Source organism: Microcaecilia unicolor, chromosome 4 (assembly GCF_901765095.1).
Source record: "Microcaecilia unicolor chromosome 4, aMicUni1.1, whole genome shotgun sequence".
Taxonomy (NCBI): Eukaryota; Metazoa; Chordata; class Amphibia; order Gymnophiona; family Siphonopidae; genus Microcaecilia; species Microcaecilia unicolor.
The window spans coordinates 228,955,859-228,977,905 of record NC_044034.1 but is presented as its reverse complement, the minus strand read 5'-3'; the positions used below and the strand labels follow the sequence as shown (position 1 = coordinate 228,977,905).

General features: G+C 48.1%; 2 protein-coding genes across 2 annotated transcripts in view; one reads left to right on the top strand and one right to left on the bottom strand.

Moving 5' to 3' along the window:
- Positions 1-15,478, bottom strand: part of TAX1BP3 (Tax1 binding protein 3) — a 107,908-nt gene extending 92,430 nt beyond the window's left edge. The window contains exon 1 of the mRNA XM_030201305.1: positions 15,271-15,478. Within this exon, the coding sequence (XP_030057165.1) occupies positions 15,271-15,309 (39 nt within the window). The 5' untranslated portion in view covers positions 15,310-15,478. The remainder of the gene's footprint in view (positions 1-15,270) is intronic.
- Positions 15,479-15,614: 136 nt separating this feature from the next.
- The window catches only part of SHPK (sedoheptulokinase), a 99,482-nt gene continuing 93,049 nt past the window's right edge, over positions 15,615-22,047 (top strand). The window contains exon 1 of the mRNA XM_030199524.1: positions 15,615-15,965. Within this exon, the coding sequence (XP_030055384.1) occupies positions 15,834-15,965 (132 nt within the window). The 5' untranslated portion in view covers positions 15,615-15,833. The remainder of the gene's footprint in view (positions 15,966-22,047) is intronic.

Below are 22,047 nucleotides of genomic sequence, written 5' to 3'. Positions count from 1 at the left end.
GCAACGGCGAGGACATAACTGAGATTGACCTAACAACTTATCCAACTAACAGGGAGTGTAGCCTGGAACAGACTAAAACATGGGCCTAGGGGGGTGGAGTTGGATTCTAAACCCCGAACAGATTCTGAAGCACTGAACCGACTGTCGCATCGGGTATCCTGCTGCAGGCAGTAATGAGATGTGAATGTGTGGACAGATGACCACGTCGCAGCTTTGCAGATCTCTTCAATAGTGGCTGACTTCAAGTGGGCCACTGACGCAGCCATGGCTCTGACATTGTGAGCCGTGACGTGACCCTCAAGAGCCAGCCCAGCCTGGGCGTAAGTGAAGAAAATGCAATCTGCTAGCCAATTGGATATGGTGCGTTTCCCCACAGCCACTCCCCTCCTGTTGGGATCAAAAGAAACAAACAATTGGGCGGACTGTCTGTTGGGCTGTGTCCGCTCCAGATAGAAGGCCAATGCTCTTTTGCAGTCCAATGTGTGCAGCTGACGTTCAGCAGGGCAGGAATGAGGACGGGGAAAAAATGTTGGCAAGACAATTGACTGGTTCAGATGGAACTCCGACACTACCTTCGGCAAGAACTTAGGGTGAGTGCGGAGGACTACTCTGTTATGATGAAATTTGGTATAAGGGGCCTGGGCTACCAGGGCCTGAAGCTCACTGACTCTATGAGCTGAAGTAACTGCCACCAAGAAAATGACCTTCCAGGTCAAGTACTTCAGATGGCAGGAGTTCAGTGGCTCAAAAGGAGGTTTCATCAGCTGGGTGAGAACGACATTGAGATCCCATGACACTGTAGGAGGTTTGAAGGGGGGCTTTAACAAAAGCAAACCTCTCATGAAGCGAACAACTAAAGGCTATCCTGAGATCGGCTTACCTTCCACACGGTAATGGTATGCACTGATTGCACTAAGGTGAACCCTTACAGAGTTGGTCTTGAGACCAGACTCAGACAAGTGCAGAAGGTAGTCAAGCAGGGTCTGTGTAGGACAAGAGCGAGGATCTAAGGCCTTGCTGTCACACCAGACGGCAAACCTCCTCCATAAAAAGAAGTAACTCCTCTTAGTGGAATCTTTCCTGGAAGCAAGCAAGATACGGGAGACACCCTCTGACAGACCCAAAGAGGCAAAGTCTACGCTCTCAACATCCAGGCCGTGAGAGCCAGAGACCGGAGGTTGGGATGCAGAAGCGCCCCTTCGTCCTGTGTGATGAGGGTTGGAAAACACTCCAATCTCCACAGTTCTTCGGAGGACAACTCCAGAAGAAGAGGGAACCAGATCTGACGCGGCCAAAACGGAGCAATCAGAATCATGGTGCCTCGGTCTTGCTTGAGTTTCAACAAAGTCTTCCCCACCAGAGGTATGGGAGGATAAGCATACAGCAGGCCTTCCCCCCAATCCAGTAGGAAGGCATCCGATGCCAGTCTGCCGTGGGCCTGAAGTCTGGAACAGAACTGAGGGACCTTGTGGTTGGCTCGAGATGCAAAGAGATCTACCAAGGGGGTGCCCCACACCTGGAAGATCTGGCGCACTACTCTGGAGTTCAGCGACCACTCGTGAGGTTGCATAACCCTGCTCAACCTGTCGGCCAGACTGTTGTTTACGCCTGCCAGATATGTGGCTTGGAGCCACATGCCGTAACGGCGAGCCCAGAGCCACATGCTGACGGCTTCCTGACACAGGGGGCGAGATCCGGTGCCCCCCTGCTTGTTGATGTAATACATGGCAACCCGGTTGTCTGTCTGAATTTGGATAATTTGATGGGACAGCCGATCTCTGAAAGCCTTCAGAGCGTTCCAGACCGCTCGTAACTCCAGGAGATTGATCTGCAGATCGCGTTCCTGGAGGGACCAGCTTCCCTGGGTGTGAAGCCCATTGACATGAGCTCCCCACCCCAGGAGAGACGCATCCGTAGTCAGCACTTTTTGCGGCTGAGGAATTTGGAAAGGGCGTCCCAGAGTCAAATTGGATCAAATCGTCCACCAATACAGGGATTTGAGAAAAATCATGGACAGGTGGATCACGTCTTCTAGATCCCCAGCAGCTTGAAACCACTGGGAAGCTAGGGTCCATTGAGCAGATCGCTTGTGAAGGCGGGCCATGGGAGTCACATGAACTGTGGAGGCCATGTGGCCCAACAATCTCAACATCTGCCGAGCTGTGATCTGCTGGGACGCTCGCACCCGAGAGACGAGGGACAGCAAGTTGTTGGCTCTCGTCTCTGGGAGATAGGCACGAGCCGTCCAAGAATCCAGCAGAGCTCCTATGAATTCGAGTCTTTGCACTGGGAGAAGGTGGGACTTTGGATAATTTATCACAAACCCCCCAGTAGCTCCAGGAGGCGAATAGTCATCTGCATGGACTGTAGAGCTCCTGCCTCGGATGTGTTCTTCACCAGCCAATCGTCGAGATAGGGGAACACGTGCACTCCCAGCCTGCAAAGCGCCGCTGCTACTACAGCCAGGCACTTCGTGAACACTCTGGGCGCAGAGGCGAGCCCAAAGGATAGCACACAGTACTGGAAGTGACGTGTGCCTAGCTGAAATCGCAGATACTGCCTGTGAGCTGGCAGTATCGGGATGTGCGTGTAGGCGTCCTTCAAGTCCAGAGAGCATAGCCAATCGTTTTCCTGAATCATGGGGAGAAGGGTGCCCAGGGAAAGCATCCTGAACTTTTCCTTGACCAGATATTTGTTCAGAGCCCTTAGGTCTAGGATGGGACGCATCCCCCGTTTTCTTTTCCACAAGGAAGTACCTGGAATAGAATCCCAGCCCTTCTTGCCCGGATGGCACGGGCTCGACCGCACTGGCGCTGAGAAGGACAGAGAGTTCCTCTGCAAGTACCTGCTTGTGCTGGAAGCTGTAGGATTGAGCTCCCGGTGGGCAATTTGGAGGTTTTGAGGCCAAATTGAGGGTGTATCCTTGCCAGACTATTTGAAGAACCCAACGGTCGGAGGTTACAAGAGGCCACCTTTGGTGAAAAACTTTCAACCTCCCCCCGACCGGCAGATCGCCCGGAACTGACACGTTGATGTCGGCTATGCTCTGCTGGAGCCAGTCAAAAGCTCGCCCCCTGCTTTTGCTGGGGAGCCGTGGGACCTTGCTGAGGCGCACGCTGCTGACGAGAGCGAGTGCGCTGGGGCTTAGCCTGGGCCGCAGGCTGTCGAGAAGGAGGATTGTACCTACGCTTGCCAGAAGAGTAGGGAACAGTCTTCCTTCCCCCATAAAAACGTCTACCTGAGGAGGTAGATGCTAAAGGCTGCCGGCGGGAGAACTTGTCGAAAGCGGTATCCAGCTGGTGGAGCTATTCTACCACCTGTTCGACTTTCTCTCCAAAAATGTTGTCCGCTCGGCAAGGGGAGTCCGCAATCCGCTGCTGGATCCTATTCTCCAGGTCGGAGGCACGCAGCCATGAGAGTCTGCGCATCACCACACCTTGAGCAGCGGCACTGGACGCAACATCAAAGGTATCATATACCCCTCTGGCCAGGAATTTTCTGCACACCTTCAGCTGCCTGACCACCTCCTGAAATGGCTTGGCTTGCTCAGGAGGGAGCTTGTCCACCAAGCCCGCCAACTGCCGCACATTGTTCCCCATATGGATGCTCGTGTAGAGCTGGTAGGACTGAATCTTGGCCACGAGCATAGAAGAATGGTAGGTCTTCCTCCCAAAGGAGTCTAAGGTTCTAGAGTCTTTGTCCGGGGGCGCCGAAGCATGCTCCCTAGAACTCTTAGCCTTCTTTAGGGCCAGATCCACCACACCAGAGTCGTGAGGCAACTGAGTGCGCATCAGCTCTGGGTCCCCATGGATCCGGTACTGGGACTCGATCTTCTTGGGAATGTGGGGATTAGTTAAAGGCTTGGTCCAGTTCACCAGCAATGTCTTTTTTAGGACATGATGCATGGGTACTGTGGAAGCTTCCTTAGGTGGAGAAGGATAGTCTAAGAGCTCAAACATTTCAGCTCTGGGCTCATCCTCCACGACCACCGGGAAGGGGATGGCCGTAGACATCTCCCGGACAAAGGCCGCAAAAGACAGACTCTCGGGAGGAGAAAGCTGCCTTTCAGGGGAGGGAGTGGGATCAGAAGGAAGGCCATCAGACTCCTCGTCAGAGAAATATCTGATGTCCTCCTCCTCCTCCCATGAGGCCTCACCATCGGTATCAGACACAAGTTCATTAACCTGTGTCTGAAGCCGTGCCCGACTCGACTCCGTAGAAACACGGCCACGGTGGGAGCGTCGAGATGTAGACTCCCTCGCCAGCATCGGCGAAGCTCCCTCCGCCGACATCGTCGGGGAGCCTTCCTGGGAGGCGGCCGCAGTCAGTACCGCAAGCGGTACCAATGTCGGAGACCTCACCCCGGGCAAGGGGCCAGCCGGCGCCTCACTCGATGGTACCGGTGGCGCAAGCACCCCCGGTACCGGAGGGGAAGGGCGCAACAGCTCTCCCAGGATCTCCGGGAGAACGGCCCGGAGACTCTCGTGCAGAGCGGCTGTGGAGAAAGACATGGAAGCCGATGCAGGTGTCGAGGTCAGAGTCTGTTCCGGGCGTGGAGGCTGTTCCGGGCTGTCCAAGTTGGAGCACATCGACACCTCCTGAACAGAGGGTGAGCGGTCCTCCTGGTGCCGATGCCTACTGGGTGCCGACTCCCTCGGCGACCCAGAGCTCTCGGTACCGATGCGGGAAGGTGACCGGTGTCGATGCTTCTTTGATTTTTTCAAACAAAGCATGTCACTGGAGCTTCCCGGTACCGACGAGGAGGACGTAGAATCCAGCCGTCTCTTCCTCGGGGCCGAGGCCGAAGAAGGTCTGTCTCGGGGGGGGGGGGGGGGGGGGGGGTGGCTGTACCGCAGGAGCCCTCAGGGTAGGAGGAGACCCACCCGAAGGCTCACCGCCACCAGCAGGGGAATGGACAGCCCTCACTTGCACTTCAGTCGAAGCACCACCGTCCGACGACATCAGCAACAGCGGATGTACCGGTACCATGACGCCGACGCAGCCTTCCGATGTCTCGGTACCGACGATGCAGAGGGTCGATACCTCGATGCCGTCGATGCCGAGGTCGAAGGTCTTGATGCTGTCGACGTTGATGCACTCGATGCCTCCGGTGCTGTTGTCGACGAAGAGCCCGAGAACAACACGTTCCACTGGGCCAATCTCGCTACCTGAGTCCTCTTCTGTAAAAGAGCACAAAGACTGCAGGCCTGCGGGCAGTGCCCAGCCCCCAGACACTGAAGACACGACGCGTGCCTATCAGTGAGCGAGATTACCCGGGCGCACTGGGTGCACTTCTTGAAGCCGCTGGGAGACTTCGATGACATAGGCGGAAAAATCACGCCGGCGAAATCAAAATTCGGGATGGTGACGAAGGGCACCAAAAATAAGGGAGAGAGAAAAACCCGTACCGAGGCCACAAAAAAGGCCTACCCCGAAAGCGAAAGGAAACTTACGTCGGGGGAAACAAACTAGACACAGGGGAAGGGAAGACGCGCGAGGGTCAACTTGAGGGGCACGAAACGGCGGCAAAACACGTTCGTCCCAAGCGCGGACAAAAGAAGACTGACGAACACGAGCCGGTTCGGGCGGGAAGACGGCCGCGCATGCGCGGTGCGCGAGGACTAGCAAAGGCCTTTGCTAGTGAAGTTTCCGATTGGAGGGGCTGCCGTGGACGTCACCCATCAGTGAGAACAAGCAGCCTGCTTGTCCTCGGAGAATCATTTTAAAACCTATTGGCTATTTATATACTTTGTGGCAAGAACAGGCCCCAGGAACAAAATCACTGGCATTAGTGGCCATGGGATCCAGACTGCAAGATCACACAGAAAGTAGGTGGAGTTTAATTGAGCAGATATATGGGGCTAATGTATGGGCTTTAGAACATACCAAACCCATAACAGAGAAGGCACCAATTGTGATCCATCACCACATTCTCCCCTATGAAATCTGACATGTGTGTAATTCCTCGACTATTTATGGGAATCACTTAATAAAATGGACATAATACTGTTCTAGTAGAGGGGTACAAACAGACCCAGACTGAAGACCAGATCCCATTAGTGAACTGCTATCATCAATGGTTACAGAAGAAGGAGCTACCCATATTTGTGATTCATCTCATAGGAAGGTGGAATCTCCTTTTAATATACCTGTAGTATCACTAGAAGCAATTGAGAAGGTAAAGGAGTATTCTCATATACAGATTTGGGCTATTGATGGTACATCGGTAGTACATTTGGGGACCAGGAAAGCAGCTGCTGCTGCAATTTCAGCACAAGGAAATTGTCTTACTGATACAGATTTGCCAGCAAATACTTCTGCACTGGAAACAGAGTTAGAAGCTTTGCTGATGGTGTTAAAACACATGAAAGAAAATGATTTATTCGTAGAGCCTTCATTAACTATCTCTAGGTATTTAGAATCAGTACTAACTGGAGATTTACATTTTTGGGTACGGAAACAGTTAATACTACCTTATGGAAGCAGAATGAATATTCTATTCCATTCTTCAATAAGATATTCTGAAAGTTAGCAGAAGGTGGCTAAGATATTAAGAGATGCAAAAGTGCCACCTAGTGTTGTGCATGTGCCATAAGATCAGCAACACATGATTTAAATAGAAAGGTGGATATAAAAGTGAGATCTTTAATCCAAGTAGCAGAAGCGATTAGATCAGGTCTACAAACATAACAGATACCTGAAGAGCAAGGGGGGGGGGGAAGACAGGAATCCAGACAGGATTCTGCTGACCAGACACTCAAGACAGAAAATGATCAAATTGATAAGAAAAGTCCATTCACTGGGACATCCAGGAATAAAGGAGACTTTATACAGAGTTCAGCAGGCTCCCACGGCCACCAACCGCTACAGAAAAAAATCTCATAATGCCAGGTCACTAGCTGGAGATGGGATAGGAGTGACAGAAAACTCTCATGGCACACCTGGAGAGCAGCAGCAGCATACCAGTTGAAAAACGCTGCTTTAGTTTGTCAAATTGCCCTCTTACATCATCCAGGTTTACACAAATTTGTTCCTCCGACATCACCACTAAATAACACTTCTGGCATGGGTATCTCCCCCATCTTCCTCAGTAAAGACCAAAGCAAAGAATTAGTTTAGGAGGTTACGTTACGAAGGTGCGGTAAAAGCTGATATACCATAGGATTCAGCAACTGGTATCTCGGAACCACAGGTTGCTGAATCCTGTGGTAAAAGACTAACCCTGCCTGTGAACCACCTCATAAGCAGCATCATTCTATGTGCTCGAGAGCACCAGATCTGAAAGCCACAGCCCAATGTTCCCAGGCCCAAAGTTAGAGGCCACAGTGCCACTGCTAACCCTCCATTGTGTCCCCCCAATCAAGGGCACCCTCCAGTACAGACCTAAACTGAAAAGGCCACATCAGCAGGGGCATCATGGCCCTTTACCTGGTAATTCAGTGGGTGCTGGCAAGGAGTGATGCCCCCTTTGATCCTGCTGAAATCACCTCAAACCCCAGCCAATCAGGTTTAAAGAACCCACTATATATATATATATATATATATATATATATATATATATATATATATATAAAAACAGCAAGTGACTGACTCACCTGCAAATGCACAGTAGAGTCACTCAGAACGCTACGAGTGTAGAAGTCCAAGCCCCGCCTCCACCAGCAGTACAGCCCAATAGGGAGGAGGGCTTGGACATGGGCATGGAAATCGGAGGAGGAGGGAGCAGGGAGGGAAGGAGGGGGCGGAACTGAGGGAAACACGCTGGGGGGAGGGCAGGGGAGAGAGCAGGGGTGGTGGACCCGGGGGGGGGGGGGGGGGGGGGGGGCTATAGGAAAATAAAAAACTAGCCCGTTGTTACGGGCTTAATGACTAGTATATATATATATATATATATATATATATATATATATATATATATATATATATATATATATATATCTCCTATATAATAAAAAGCACCTCCAATGTGGCAGTGTAGGGTTCATAAGTCTGCAGTTCAGCGGTTCAGCGTTTCATTGGCTCTCATTGTCCCCGCCCTCACCAATCAGACAGAACGGAAGGGAAGTGGAGTGGATTGAATCTCTAACAAACAATCATATACAGGGAGGTACGAACATCAGTGGAGGGAAGTGCACAGAACGGAAGGGAAGACAAACATTTAATCACTTTGTCACTCACTCACTCACTCACTCACACACACACACATTCAATCACTCTGTGTATCTCTCTCTTAAACTGTCTGTAAAACACACTATCACTCTCAGTCTCTCACATGGGCAACTGTATGTTGCATTCTCACGAGTAAGGAGCTCTTCTGATGTGATTGTTAAACTGATTGAAGGGCCTGACCAAGGATAATGTTTACCACATTGTAACACAGTTTACACAAAAAACATTGTATTTAAAGAAATCTTAAACATGTAAACAACAATTATATTCAGAATACAACTGTGGAAACATTAATGGCAGGAACTCATTACATTGCTAGCGCCCCTTTCATTGCGTTAAGAAACGTGCCTTTTTTACGCACGGGAATGCAAGGAATTCCTCCACTTATGGGATCTAAATGGCCGCAAATGCAAGCAACCCATGCCAAAGGGCACACATTGATCTCATCTCATACAAACTTTCAACGGACCAGGACTTACTAATAACAGATACTAAATGGTCAGAAACACCCTGGATGGATCACTACAAACTAAACTTATCCCTACACTGGCGGAAGAAGGGATTACACCAGATACAAGAATACACATCCTATAGCACAAGAGGTCAAGCAGACACAAAAACATTCTGGCAACTGATATACAACAATGAATGGACAGCACAAACAGACTCCATACACTTCCTCATGGAATGGGATAAAAGATGCAAATGCATATTAGATGAAATAGCACCCTTACGAACAAGAACCTCACGAAAGCGTAACTCAATACCATGGTTCAACGATGAACTGAAAAAGCTAAAAACACAATCCAGGAACCTCGAACAAGCATGGAGAAAAACAACAAACAAACACACACTCAACACATGGAAACAACCACAAAGAAAATATAAATACGCAATAAGACAGACCAAAAGATCATACTATAAAACGAAAATAGGGACAGATTACAAAGACACGAAGAAATTATACCAAATTGTGAACAAACTCCTAGACACCAACTTGGTCACTACAACGCACACAGACATCCCATCTGCAGATAAACTTGCCAAGTATTTTAATGAAAGAATTGTGAACCTACGCAACACGCTACCTCAAGAGAACACTGACATCGAAAACTTCCTTGATGAGCTGGACCCAACCACTGGAGAATACCCAGCAGACCGAACCTGGTTAAACTTCACCCAACTTACCGTCAATATAGTTACACAGGCGATCAACAGGTTCTCCGACACTCACTGCAAACTAGATACCTGTCCCAACTACCTAATGAAATCCGCCCCTGACCCATTCATAGCAGACCTCACATCCCACCTAAATTACATGCTTAAGCAAGGTCGCTTCCCCAAGGAATATGGAAACATCCTACTCACCCCGATACCGAAAGACTCCAAGAAAACAAACAAACAACATCACTAACTACCGTCCAGTAGCGCCCATCCTGTTAGTCAAATTGATGGAAAGCATGGTAGCCAAGCAACTCACAGACTATATAAACAAATTCTCAATATTACACGAATCACAGTCAGGTTTTCACCCCCTCGACAGTACAGAAACAGTACTACTCACTCTTCTAGCAAAATTCAAGCAGGAAATAGCAATAGGCAAAAACATCCTCCTCCTCCTCCTCCAGTTCGAAATGTCCAGTGCATTCAACAAGATAAACCATACTATATTATTAAGGCTATTAGATAAGTTCGGGATCGGTGGAAACATACTTAGCTGGATCAAGGGTTTCCTAAACACAAGAACATATCAAGTAAAATCAAACTCAAACATATCATCACTGTGGAAAGAAGACTGCAGAGTACCACAAGGATCACCACTATCACCGATCCTCTTCAACCTAATGATGACCCCACTATCCAAATCCTTATCCAACCAAAGGCTTAAACCCTTTCATCTATGCAGACGATGTCACAATATACATTCCTTACAAATCTAACCTGACGGAAATTACCAACGAAATCAAGGTCAGCTTGAACATCATGGACTCATGGGCAAATGCATTTCAACTAAAACTAAACAAGGAAAAAACACACTGTCTCATCCTCTCATCCCAGCAGAGCACAGACAACCCCACAATCATCAACACCCCAGACTACACCCTCCCTATCTCAGACAGCCTGGTAATCCTCGGCGTTACAATGGACTGCAACTTAACACTAGAGAGCCAAGTGACATTCACGACAAAGAAAATGTTCCACTCAATGTGGAAACTCAAATATGTGAAGCAATTCTTCCCAAGGGAACCATTTCGCAACCTGGTATAATCAATGGTACTAAGCCACGTAGACTACTGCAATGGAATTTATGCGGGTTGCAAAGAACAAACCTTAAAGAAACTCCAGACCGCTCAAAACACGGCAGCTAGGCTTATCTTCGGAAAAACGCAATTTGAAGCGCAAAACCCCTGTGCGAAAACTACATTGGCTCCCGATCAAAGAACGCATTGCTTTCAAAATCTGCACCCTGGTTCACAAAATCATCTACGGTGAAGCCCCGGGATACACGACAGACTTGATTCAGCTACCAACTAGAAACACATCTGAATCAACACGAACGTACCTATATGTGCACTATCCAAGCTGCAAAGGTCTGAAATACAAATCAATCTATGGATTCCAGTTTTTCCTACATAAGCACACAACTGTGGAATGCATTATCAAAAACCATGAAGTCTACCTATGACCACCTAAACTTCTGGAAAACACTAAAAACCAACCTGTTTAAAAAGGCATACCCTACCGATCCAACATAAATGCCTGATCTCTGCAACACAACAAAACTAAAGAACGTAATGGACATAACACAAATCTTCCGTTAGACGATGCCCTAATATGGTTGTGCCACATGAACTTTATCTTACCACAACATCACATTGTATTTTTTCACACCGGAGTCTGCAAATGCCTCTCCGGTACTATGTAAGCCACATTGAGCTTACAAATAGGTGGGAAAATGTGGGATACAAATGTAACAAACAAACAAATAAGTAACTAACTAACTAACTAACTAAATATAGTTTCCCTTTGAGGGATATTGGAATATAATGCCATTTCGTCAAGAGTAACTAATAAAGATCCTCATGCTCAATGTGTTCCAAGTTGTCTAATATTGCATAAATTGTATTGAATCCCTAACATATGAAGGGGCTTGTGTGACGAATGGACGTTCCGTATACTGTGAAGCAGGTTCTAACACTGACGAGTGCAGACTATCGGCCGTCCAGGAGGATTTTCTATAGATTTATGTACTTTAGGTACAAAATAGATGCAAGGGATCTTAGAAAATTCATTGATCAAAAAGTTTTTTTCTCTCTGTAAAAATGCCTACTCCATGTGCGTGTTTCATACATCTAGACACTTCTGCTTGTATCTCCCCCGTAGGATCCTGGTCTAGTCTCTTATAATATGTCGTTTGATGTAATTGCGATAGTCCTTCCACCAAATATTTTTCTCGGTCTATCACTACAATGGCACCCCCCTTATCAGCTCTTTGTATTATAATAGATGAGCTGTTAGCCAATTGCTGCATACTCAATCTTTCACTATTTGCTAAATTGTATCTTTCATATCCCTGGGATTTCTCTAAAATAGCGAGATCCCTTAAACCTAATCTTTGAAACGCTACAATTGATGGATCCAGGGTACCCGGAGGGGTACCCATTTTGAATTACTTCATTGCATACAAACAGAATCAACAGTGCCTTGCTGGTTTGGCCAAAAAAAGCTTTCAAGCGTAAATTCCTAAATTCTCACTGTTTGTACTCCCTTCAGGGTATCCACTGTATTGGCTATCTTCGTGTCATCCGCAAAAAGGTAAACCTTTCCTTCCAACTCTTCAGCAATATCTCTCACAAATATATTAAACAGAATAGATATGAGATTGTGCTCAACTCCCAGGTACAGTGGACTGGAAAATAGACATTTTTTGCTTATGGAAAGACAGCTATACAGAACGATATAGAGTAGAAAGTTATGCACTCTTGGGTCCCATTACCAGCCTATTTGGATTCCTGTTCATAAATGCTCCTTGATATCTTAGTACCTGTCTGAGGCTCTGAGTATTTTAAGATGAAGGGCTGGGGAGGGAGGGGGAATAGGAGAGATGGGGGGATTTTAGGCTTGAAGACCGTGCTTCTTTGGTATGTTGGATATAAGCTTATATTGTTTTTTTTATATGTATTTCCAACATTGTTGTCTCTTCTTTGAGGTGCTTATTGCTGCATAAGTGCTTTAATAAAGATTTACTTTGAAGAAAAAAAAAAGAAATCTATTTCCAACAAAATATAAAGACATCAGTGATGCACATTTCCCAAAGCTAATATATTCCACCTAATAAATTCAAAACAAAACCTCTAGTGTTGCTTTGTAAAAGGAGCCCTTTATTTTTCCAAGCATGTTGGTCCAAGTTTTTCTTTTCTGCTCTCTTGTCCGTCTTCTGCTTTCATTCCAGTGGGTGCTGTCTATTTATCCTTTCTCCACTTTCTTCCTATCTTTTTTCATTCCCTCAATAGATTCCTCTCTCTCTTTCTTTCTGTCTACCCACTCAAATTTCACTCTCTCATTCTTCAGTCCTCCACCTATTTTTCCACTTACCTATCAACTTTCCATCTTCTCTCACTTGTTCCCTGGCCTAGTCTGTCCTCTTCCACTCACTTCCTATTACTGCTCTTCTACCCTCTGTACTCACCATCCAGTTCTCGCATATCTCCCCTGAGAACCCTGGTGGTCTTTCCCATGTTTTCACTTCCTTCCTATACTCTTGTAGCCCAACATTTCCTCTGTTTCGCCTCCCCCCTTATGATCCAGCAATTCCCTGTCCTCTCCCTCCCCTATTATCCAGCAATTCCCTGTCACCTCTCCACCCCTATGATGCAGCACTTCCATGGCCCCCTCTCCCCTTCCGGCCATCAGTTCTATGTCCTCTCTCACCACCACAAAAAAACTGCAGCTTCAATTATCACCAGGGCAGCAGCTCGGAGGGGAAGAAAACCCAGCCTGGCAGCAGGAAATGTGGCTACTCAAATCCCAATGCCCTGCTCCTTCCTATATTGTGTAGGTGACAAACCAAGCACTGGAAATGAAAGCCTACACAACCTGGAAAGCAACATGGCATCAGGGTTTGTGTAGCCGTCATCTCTCCACCAGCCCCTTCCTCTGCAGTCCAGCATCTGTCATACTCACTCTCTCCCTCTCTCCTATGTTCCTTTAGCCAAGGTCTAGCATCTCACCTGCCCCCTTCCCCACATACACAGGTCTAGCACTTCTCCTTCTGCCTTTCTCCTTTTTCTTCCCTCTCGAGTCCAGTATCCCCATCCCCACAAGAGCCTCATTCTCCCTCAGCATCCAGTCCAAACTTGAGATTTTGTAAAAAGGAGCCTGCCTTTTCACTAAGGTCCCAATGCTCAAAACGCCGGTGCTATACTGAACAGTGCATAAGAACAGCTCCCTAATGCTCAACACCAATTGTCCCGTTTGTCTGTCCTAATTAGATTGTAAGCTCTATTGAGCAGGGATTGTCTCTTCATGTTCAAGTGTACAGCGCTGCGTACATCTAGTAGTGCTTTAGAAATGATAAGTAGTAGTAGCAGTAGATACAAATGCAGGCATGCTCGTAGCATAGAACATTAGGAAGTTGTTTGAGAGTTAAGGGGGAGGAAAGTGCCTGGCACGCGCTCAAGAGCTGTATGTTAAGCACAGCTCTTGAGCGAATGCCCAGAACACCAGAGGGGGAAGATGCCGGTTATACTAAATTGCAGCGTTTCAGCAACCAGGGGAAGCGATTTGCACACCAAAACAGCAGCAGAGTCACAATTAGCAGGTAACTCAGTCTGTGTCCTCTACTCTAGTACTAGATTTAAGTTTGAAGTCTTCTGCATTAAACAAATAAATGCTGCAATTATGTCGCATTTAAGCCTTAATTAAACCAAAGAAGCCCATAAATATAGGTGTTTGCTTCTGAGCATCAGGTCCTAAGGGCTTCCATTAGTCCAGGTATTTTTCTGAGTGTGCCACTCCTGATATAACCAGTCTTTGAAATTAGAATGATCAAATGCTGCAATTCACACACTGGATTTCTGACTTGTTATCAGATACAGGGCATTTGAACTATAAAGAGTTACAATCTCATCACCTTTGTGTATGCCCCCAGCACCTTTCACTGAGTTGTACTAATAGGCAGTCAACTAAGTCCCCCCCCCCCCCCCAACAACTCTCTTCTCTTGTTCCTGTGACCTACCTTGTCTCCTACCATCTTTCACCAATTTTTTTTGCTGTCCTATCAAATTATTGTTATTTTCAGAATTTTATTATAGTTTTTAAATTGTAAACTGCCTAGATGGACCCCCCCAAATGTGGTGTATCAATTTTTTTTATAAACTTGGAAACTATCTTAAACAAGCACATTGCTTTTTTTCACTAACCTGATGATGAGCAGGCAACTGTCCAAAGCTTGCCAAAGTTATATTTAGTCCACAAACAGGATAAATTGTGGGACAAACAGTTAATTAAATCATGACTTATCATAGCAGCATCTCAAGAAGTTATACAAACAGAAAACTCCAAAACATGATACAATCCTATTAAGTCAATGACAACAGTTAATGAAATAAGAACTACGACTGAACACGGTCTGCATAGAGTTGCTACTAATTGAGTTTCTGCCAGGTACTTGTGATCTGAATTTGCCACTATTGGAAGCAGGATACTGGGCTAGATGGACCATTGGTTTCGGCCAATATGGTTATTCTTATGTTCTTATTTTCATTCTCTATCACCTATTTAGCTCGGTATTTCCGCATGCAACTACATTACTAAAGAAGCTTTAGTTTACGAATTGCAAACAACTCCCAAACAAGAGACCACTAAGCAGTGGACGAAATGACAGAGCACATCTAGATGTGTCACACAGAGTTGAGGGGTTGTACCTCCCTTTTACTACCGAAAAAGCAAGTTATTCCTCCGGAGAGAGAGCTAGAGGTTACTCTTTGCTAGATGAGGGGTGGACCAGCCCAGGCAGGTCACAGGGCGGAGGAGCGCGGCCTATACCAACGCAAGCCTGGGCTCCATCGTCTTCCCTTCCCGATCCTGTCCCACACTCACCACGACGGCAGTGAGAGGTTGACCTGGGATGTAAGACATATCTGTGGTTCGACGATCCAACCGTGGCTTCCCCAACGCAGCTGTCACAGCACTCCCACCACCCACAAGCACAAAACTAACGGCCACCCACAGCAGCACGAAGAAATCCCAAGGAACACATTCCGTCCCACCCACGGATACTCAACCCGCACACGTACGGCCCGCCTCGTTCGCAACACTAAGGCGTGTCCAAAAAGCACCTCCTCTCAGAGTACGAACGAACACGTCTAGCTCCGCCTCCTCTTTCCTCCCCACACGGCACACCCGTCCCTCAGACACAGTGTGTGACTGTGTGTGCCCCAAGCAAGGCGGAGAATGGGAATACTGGTGCAAATAGGAAGTGAATTGGAAAACTTAGGACCGGGAATCTAATTTAAGGTGGTGATCAAGGGCAAGCAGGAATCCAACCTCCTTACCTTGACCAAGGGCTACTGAGTTCAATTCAACGATTGTGACCTCACCGGAAGCAAAGCAACCTTTTAGCTACACTACTGGCGGTGAAGAGAGAGAGAGGGTCTACTCTAATGGCGCTGGCTTCCCCTGCTGTTCTTGGTATAGATTTGGGTACCAGCTCTGTGAAAGTGGTCCTGCTGCCAGCGGGGTATAGTGAGGTTCGGAACACCCAGGCCGAGGTGCCAAGTGCCGCTGGGGATCAGGTAATTGGTGGGGTCTGCAAAGTGCCCAACCGTGGGCTTTCCTCCTCCGGACATGCCGGCTGCTTGACCAGTAATATAAATCACACCAATCATTCTCACCTCCCTGCAGTCGTTATTGTGGGTAGCACCTCTAGCGGGACGTGTAAAAAGCCAGACTGGCGGGATCTCCTAAAAACTGGAGTGTTTACAGTATGCGGTCATTCTCCTGGTCGGCAGAAACGAGAGGGAAGCTGCTGCTGCCTTTTGGGGGGGGGGGGGGGGGGGGGTGGAGGGAGGAATAAGTTGGACAATGTGAGGAAGGTTTGAGATATTTAATGCAGGTAAAGGCATGCATGACAGGAAGGAGAGAGATGTGCTTAAAATGTAGAGGAATATCATATGGGGACATAGGAGAGACATGCTGTAGATTCAGGGAGGTGGGAGGAAGGACAAAGAAGGTGAAATCATGGGAGAGTAAAAGGAAGGAGAGAAATTCTGGAGTTCCAAGAGACAGATACCCACCTGTATCCATTTGTATTTCTCACCTGAAGGGCTGTATACGCCTGGATCCAGCAGTACTTCCCTCCAGAAGGGCTTGAACAACCTGCATCCCGCAATAAAGTGAAGATACTTACCTGTAGCAGGTATTCTCCATGGACAGCAGGCTTCATATTCTCACAAGTGGGTAGACACTATCCCCGTGTTGTCCTGTTCGACACTATGCCTTAGAAAAAACGAGAGCTATTTGGAGCACGAGAAGTGCACCAGTGCACGAGCACCAGCCCATAGCGTGAACGCGCTGGCCCAGTTTAATAAAAAAACAAAATTCCAAATAAAAATGTGGAAAGGACAACTCCAAGGGGAGGTGGGTAGGATTGTGAGAATATGAAGCCTGCTGTCCTCGGAGAATGCCTGCTAAAGGTAAGTATCTTCACTTTCTCCAAGGACAAGTGGGGAATCCCTAGCATCCAGGCTCACACAAAACAACAAACATTGGTCAACTGGGCCTCACAATAGTGAGGACAACGCAGATTAACCTGAAACTATATGCAACTTGCTGAGAGTACAGCCTGGAACAGAATAAAACAGGCCTAGGAGTATGGAGTTGGATTTTAGACCCCAAACAGATTCTTAGCACTGACTGCCCAAACTGACTGTCGCATCGGGTATCCTGCTCAAGGTGGTAGTGAGATGTGAATGTGTGGATTGAAGACCATGTCGCAGCCTTGCAAATCTTCAATGGAGTCTTACCGACGTGGCCATGGCTCTGATATTATGAGCTGTGACATGACCCTCTAAAGTCAGCCCAGCCTGGGCATAAGCGAAGGAAATGCAAACTGCTAGCCAACTGGATATGGTGCGCTTCCCGATAGCGACCCCCATCCCGTTGGGATCAAAAGAAACACCTGGGTGGTCTGTCTGTAGGGCTTCATCCGCTCCATATAAAAGGCCAACGCTCTCTTGCAGTCCAAGGTGTGGAAGCTGCTTTCGCCAGGATGGGCATGAGGTCAGGGAAAGAATGTTCACAAGACAATCAGTAGGTTCAGCTGGAACTCCGACACCACCTTCGTTAGGAACTTAGGGTGCGTGCGGAGGATTACCCTGTTGTGATGAAACTTACTATAAGGTGTATCCACTACTAAGGCCTGAAGCTCACTGACCCTACGAGCTGAAGTAACAGCCACCAACCTTCCAGGTCAAGTTCTTCAGATGACAGGAATTCAGTGGCTCAAAAGGAGCTTTCATCAGCTGGTTGAGAATGACGTTGAGATCCCATGACACAGGTAGAGGTTTGACAGGGGGCTTTGGCAGCAGCAAACGTCTCATGAAGTGAACAACTAAAGGCTATACAGAGATGGACTTACCTTTTAGACGTTGATGGTAAGCACTAATTGCACTAAGGTGAACCCTTATGGAGTTTGTTTTGAGACCAGACTCTGATAAGTGTAGAAGGCATTCAAGCAGGGTCTGTGTTTGGCAAGTAAGGGGATCTAAGGTCTTGGTCTCACACCAGACGGCAAACCCCCTCCATTTAAAAGAATTACACTTCTTAGTGGAATCTTTCCTGGAAGCCCGCAAGACCCGGGCGACACCCTCCGAAAGACCAAAGGAAGCGAATTCTAGGCTGTCAACATCCAGGCCACAAGAGCCAGAGACTGGAAGTTGGGATGTAGAAGCGACCCCTTGTTCTGTGTGATGAGGGTTGGAAAACACTCCAATCTACACGGTTCTTTGGAGGACAACTCCAGAAGAAGAGGGAACCATGTCTGTCGAGGCCAGTAGGGCATGATCAGAATCATGGTTCTGTGGTCTTGCTTGAGTTTCAACAAAGTCTTTCCCACCAGATGTATCAGAGCATACACATACAGAAGACCTGTCCCCCAATGTAGAAGAAAGGCATCAGACGCAAGTCTGCCGTGGGCCTGAAGCCTGGAACCAGAACTGAGGCACCTTGTGATTGGATCTTTTTGTCACTCAGACCAACAAGGGGGTGCCCTACGCTCAGAAGATCTTGCAGTCTACGCCTGTACCAAAATTACTAATTGGGGGATAACTCTTTTAATTCCAGAGTCACTTTTAATATCTAATACACAAAGACTCCAGTATTTTTTTCATATCACAAAAACATTTTATTGTATTGCAATGCCCACTAACCTCACCAGCACTGCTACCTAATGTTAAAACCCTGTACTCATATGGGTGCATTATCCTGCTCAGCCTGTCGGCCAGGTCGTTGTTTATGCCTGCCAGATAAGTGGCTTGGAAAAATATACCATGTTGGCAGGCCCAATGCCACATCTGTATGGCTTCCTGACATAGAGGGCAAGATCCGGTGCTCCCTTGCTTGTTGGTGTAATACATTGTAACCAGATTGTTTGGATTAGAATAATTTGATGGGACAGCCAATCTCTGAAAGCCTTTAGAGCGTTTCAGATTGCTCAGAGCTCCAGGAGATTGATCTGAAGATTTGTTTCCTGGAGGGACCAAGCTCCTTGAATGTGAAGCCCGTCTACATGAGCTCCCCAACCCAGGAGAGATGCATCCGTCATTAGCACTTTTTCGGCTGAGGAATTTGGAATGGAAGTCCCAGGGAAAAATTGGGCTGAATTGTCTACCATTGAAGAGAGCGCATAAGCTCCGGGGACACTTGGATGACATCTTCTAGATTTCCCATGGCTTGATACCACGGAGAAACCAGGATCCATTGAGAAGATCTCATGTGCAGACGTGCCATGGGTGTAACATACAACATGGAAGCCATGTGTCCCAACAATCTCAACATCTGCCGAGCTGTGACCTGCTGCAATGTCCGAACCTTGGCCGTTAGGGAAAGAAGGTTGTCCTCACATGCCTCCGAGAGGTAGGCCCAGACAGTCTTCGTATCGAGCAGGGCTCCTATGAACTCCAATTGTTGAACCAGATGGAGATGGAACTTGGGGTAGTTGATAATGATCCCTAGTAGTTACAGCACCCAAATAGTCATCCACATGGACTCCCGAGCACCGTCCTTGGAGGTGCTCTTCACCAGCCAATCATCTAGGTAGGGAACACATGCGCTCCCAGTCTACGTAGTGACACTTCGACTACCGCTAGACACTTGGTAAAGACACTGGGAGCTGGCGCGAGGCCAAAAGGCAACGCGCGGTACTGAAAGTGATGTGTTTCCTGCCGAAACTGAAGATACTTCTGATGGGCTGGAAGTATCAGGATGTGTGTATATGCATCCAAGTCCAGAGAGCACAGCCAATTGTTTTCCTGAATCATGGAAAGAAGGGTGCCCAGGAAAACCATCCTGAACTTTTCTCAGACTAGGAATTTGTTCAGGGCCCTTAGGTCTAGGATGGGACGTATCCCCAGTCTTTTTCTGCACAAGGAATAGAATCCCTGCCCTTCTTCCCCTGGTGGAACAGGTTCGTCTGCATGGGCCTTTAGAAGGGCAGAGAGTTACTTTGCAAGTACCTGCTTGTGCTGAGAGCTGAAAGAATGTGCTCTCGGTGGACAATTTGGAGGTTTGGAAAGAAATTTGAGGGTGTATCCGAGCCGGACTATTGGAAGAACCTACCTGTTGGAGGTTATGAGAGGCCACCTTTGGTGAAAAAACGTTAACCTCCTCCAACCGGCAAATCATCCAGGATGGACACTTGGACTGCGGCTATGCTCTGCAGTCAAAAGCTTGTGTGTTGCTTTTGGTGGGGAGCAGCAGGGGCTTTGGGTGCATGCTGTTGAGAACGAGCGTGCTGGGGCTGAGCCTGAGCAGGCTGGTGAGCCGCAGGAGTGTACCTACACCTAGAACAGGAATAGGGAGAACTTCGTGACCTACCAAAATATCTCCTGGATGAGGAGGCAGTTGCAGAAGACGCCCAGCGGGAGAGAGAAGACATAGCATCAGTATGCTTCTTGATTTGGTCAGTGATCTCCTCGACCTTCTCTCCAAAAAGATTACCCCCCTTCCAAGGCAAGAAGCATCTGCCAACCTCTTCTGAACAGAATGTTCCAGTTCAGAAACATGTAGCCGTGAGAGTCTGCGCATTGCTATACCTTGGGCAGAGATCCTGGATGCCATGTCAAAAGTATCGTAAGTGCCCCTGGCCAAAAACTTGAGACACGCTTTCTGCTGCTTGACCAACTGGCGAAGTGGCTTGGCCTGCTCTGCAGTGAGTGCATCGACCAAGTTGGACAGCTGCCGCTCCGAGTTCTGCAGTTACAAGCTCGTGAAAAGCTGGTATGATTGAATACGGGCGATGAGCATAGAGGCCTGATACATCTTTCTCCCAAAAGAAGCCAGGGTCCTAACTTCTTTGCCTGGGGGAGCTGAGGCATAGTCTAGTACTCCTAGCTCTCTTGAGAGCAGTATCCACCACCACCATGGAATTGTGAGGTAACTAACCTTACCAAACCAGGTTCCCCGTGGATCCGATACTGGGTGTCAGTCTTCTTCAGGACCACAGGGACAGGCAAAAGGGACACCGATTTCCTAATGAGGCCTCCTTTGAGTACCTTGTGGCGAGGAGCCAACACTGCTTTCTTAGGAGGAGAGGTGTAGTCCAGGACCTTGAGCATCTTGGCTCTGGGCTCATCCTCTGCTTCTACGAGGAATGAAAAGGCTTCAGCCATTTCCTGCACAAAAGAAGTGAAAGAGAGGCTCTCAGGTGGTGAGGAGAGCTCAGAAGGAATCCCATAGGCTTGGAGGAATAGTACCTGGGATCTTCTTCTGACGCCCATGAGTGCTCCACCTTGGTGTTGGATAGCAGTTCTCTAAGGGATGTCTGAGATCGGGCCCGCCTTGACGTCGGGGACCCACGTCCTACAGAGTGGCATCCAAACTGGCTCTTGTCTCAACTCCGGCGAAGCTTCCTCCACCGACGTTGAGGAGGTGCTAGTTTGGGTGGCTGTTGACTGTGGCGTCGGCTGAGGTGCAGGCTGCAGAATCGCTGGGGCCAGTGCAGGAGCAAGATCTCAGCTGCTTGGAGACACTTGCATCGGTACCTCCTGGATAGAGGGGAAGCGGTCCTCCTGGCTTCAACGCTTCTCGAGTGCCGACTCGTTCGGCGCCCTGGAGCTCCCGGTATCATGCATTGAAGGAGATCGGTGTTGGTGCTTCTTGGCCTTCACCCGATGCACCTCACTCATGCTCCTCGGTGCCAACCAGGACGACATCAAATCCTCCTGTTGCCTTGGGGTCGGGTCTGACAGTGGGCGGTCCCGAGGGGGCCTGCATAGCAGGAGGCCTCAAGATAGGTGCCTCACTGCTCCCAGTGTCACAGGGCCTCGAATCAGTCATCCCTACCTGGTCTCCTGATGTCTGTGCGATGCTCAACGCTGATGCCTCTGACCTCGATGCCGACGTTGAGAGACCGGACTGGGCTCCAAAAATCTTGGCATGTTGAGCCTTTTGGGAAACCTGAGTCCTCTTTTTCATATGAAGGCAGAGGACATAGTTGGCCAGGCTGTGGCATGAAGCCACTGGGAGTCTTCGTGGACATGGAAGGAAAAACCGTAGCAGCCAAATTAAAAGACGCAATGATGCCTGAAAAAGGTGGAAAAAAGCACAAAGAAAACATCCCAACTGTGCAGGCCAAAAAGTGGCCCATATTGAAAAATA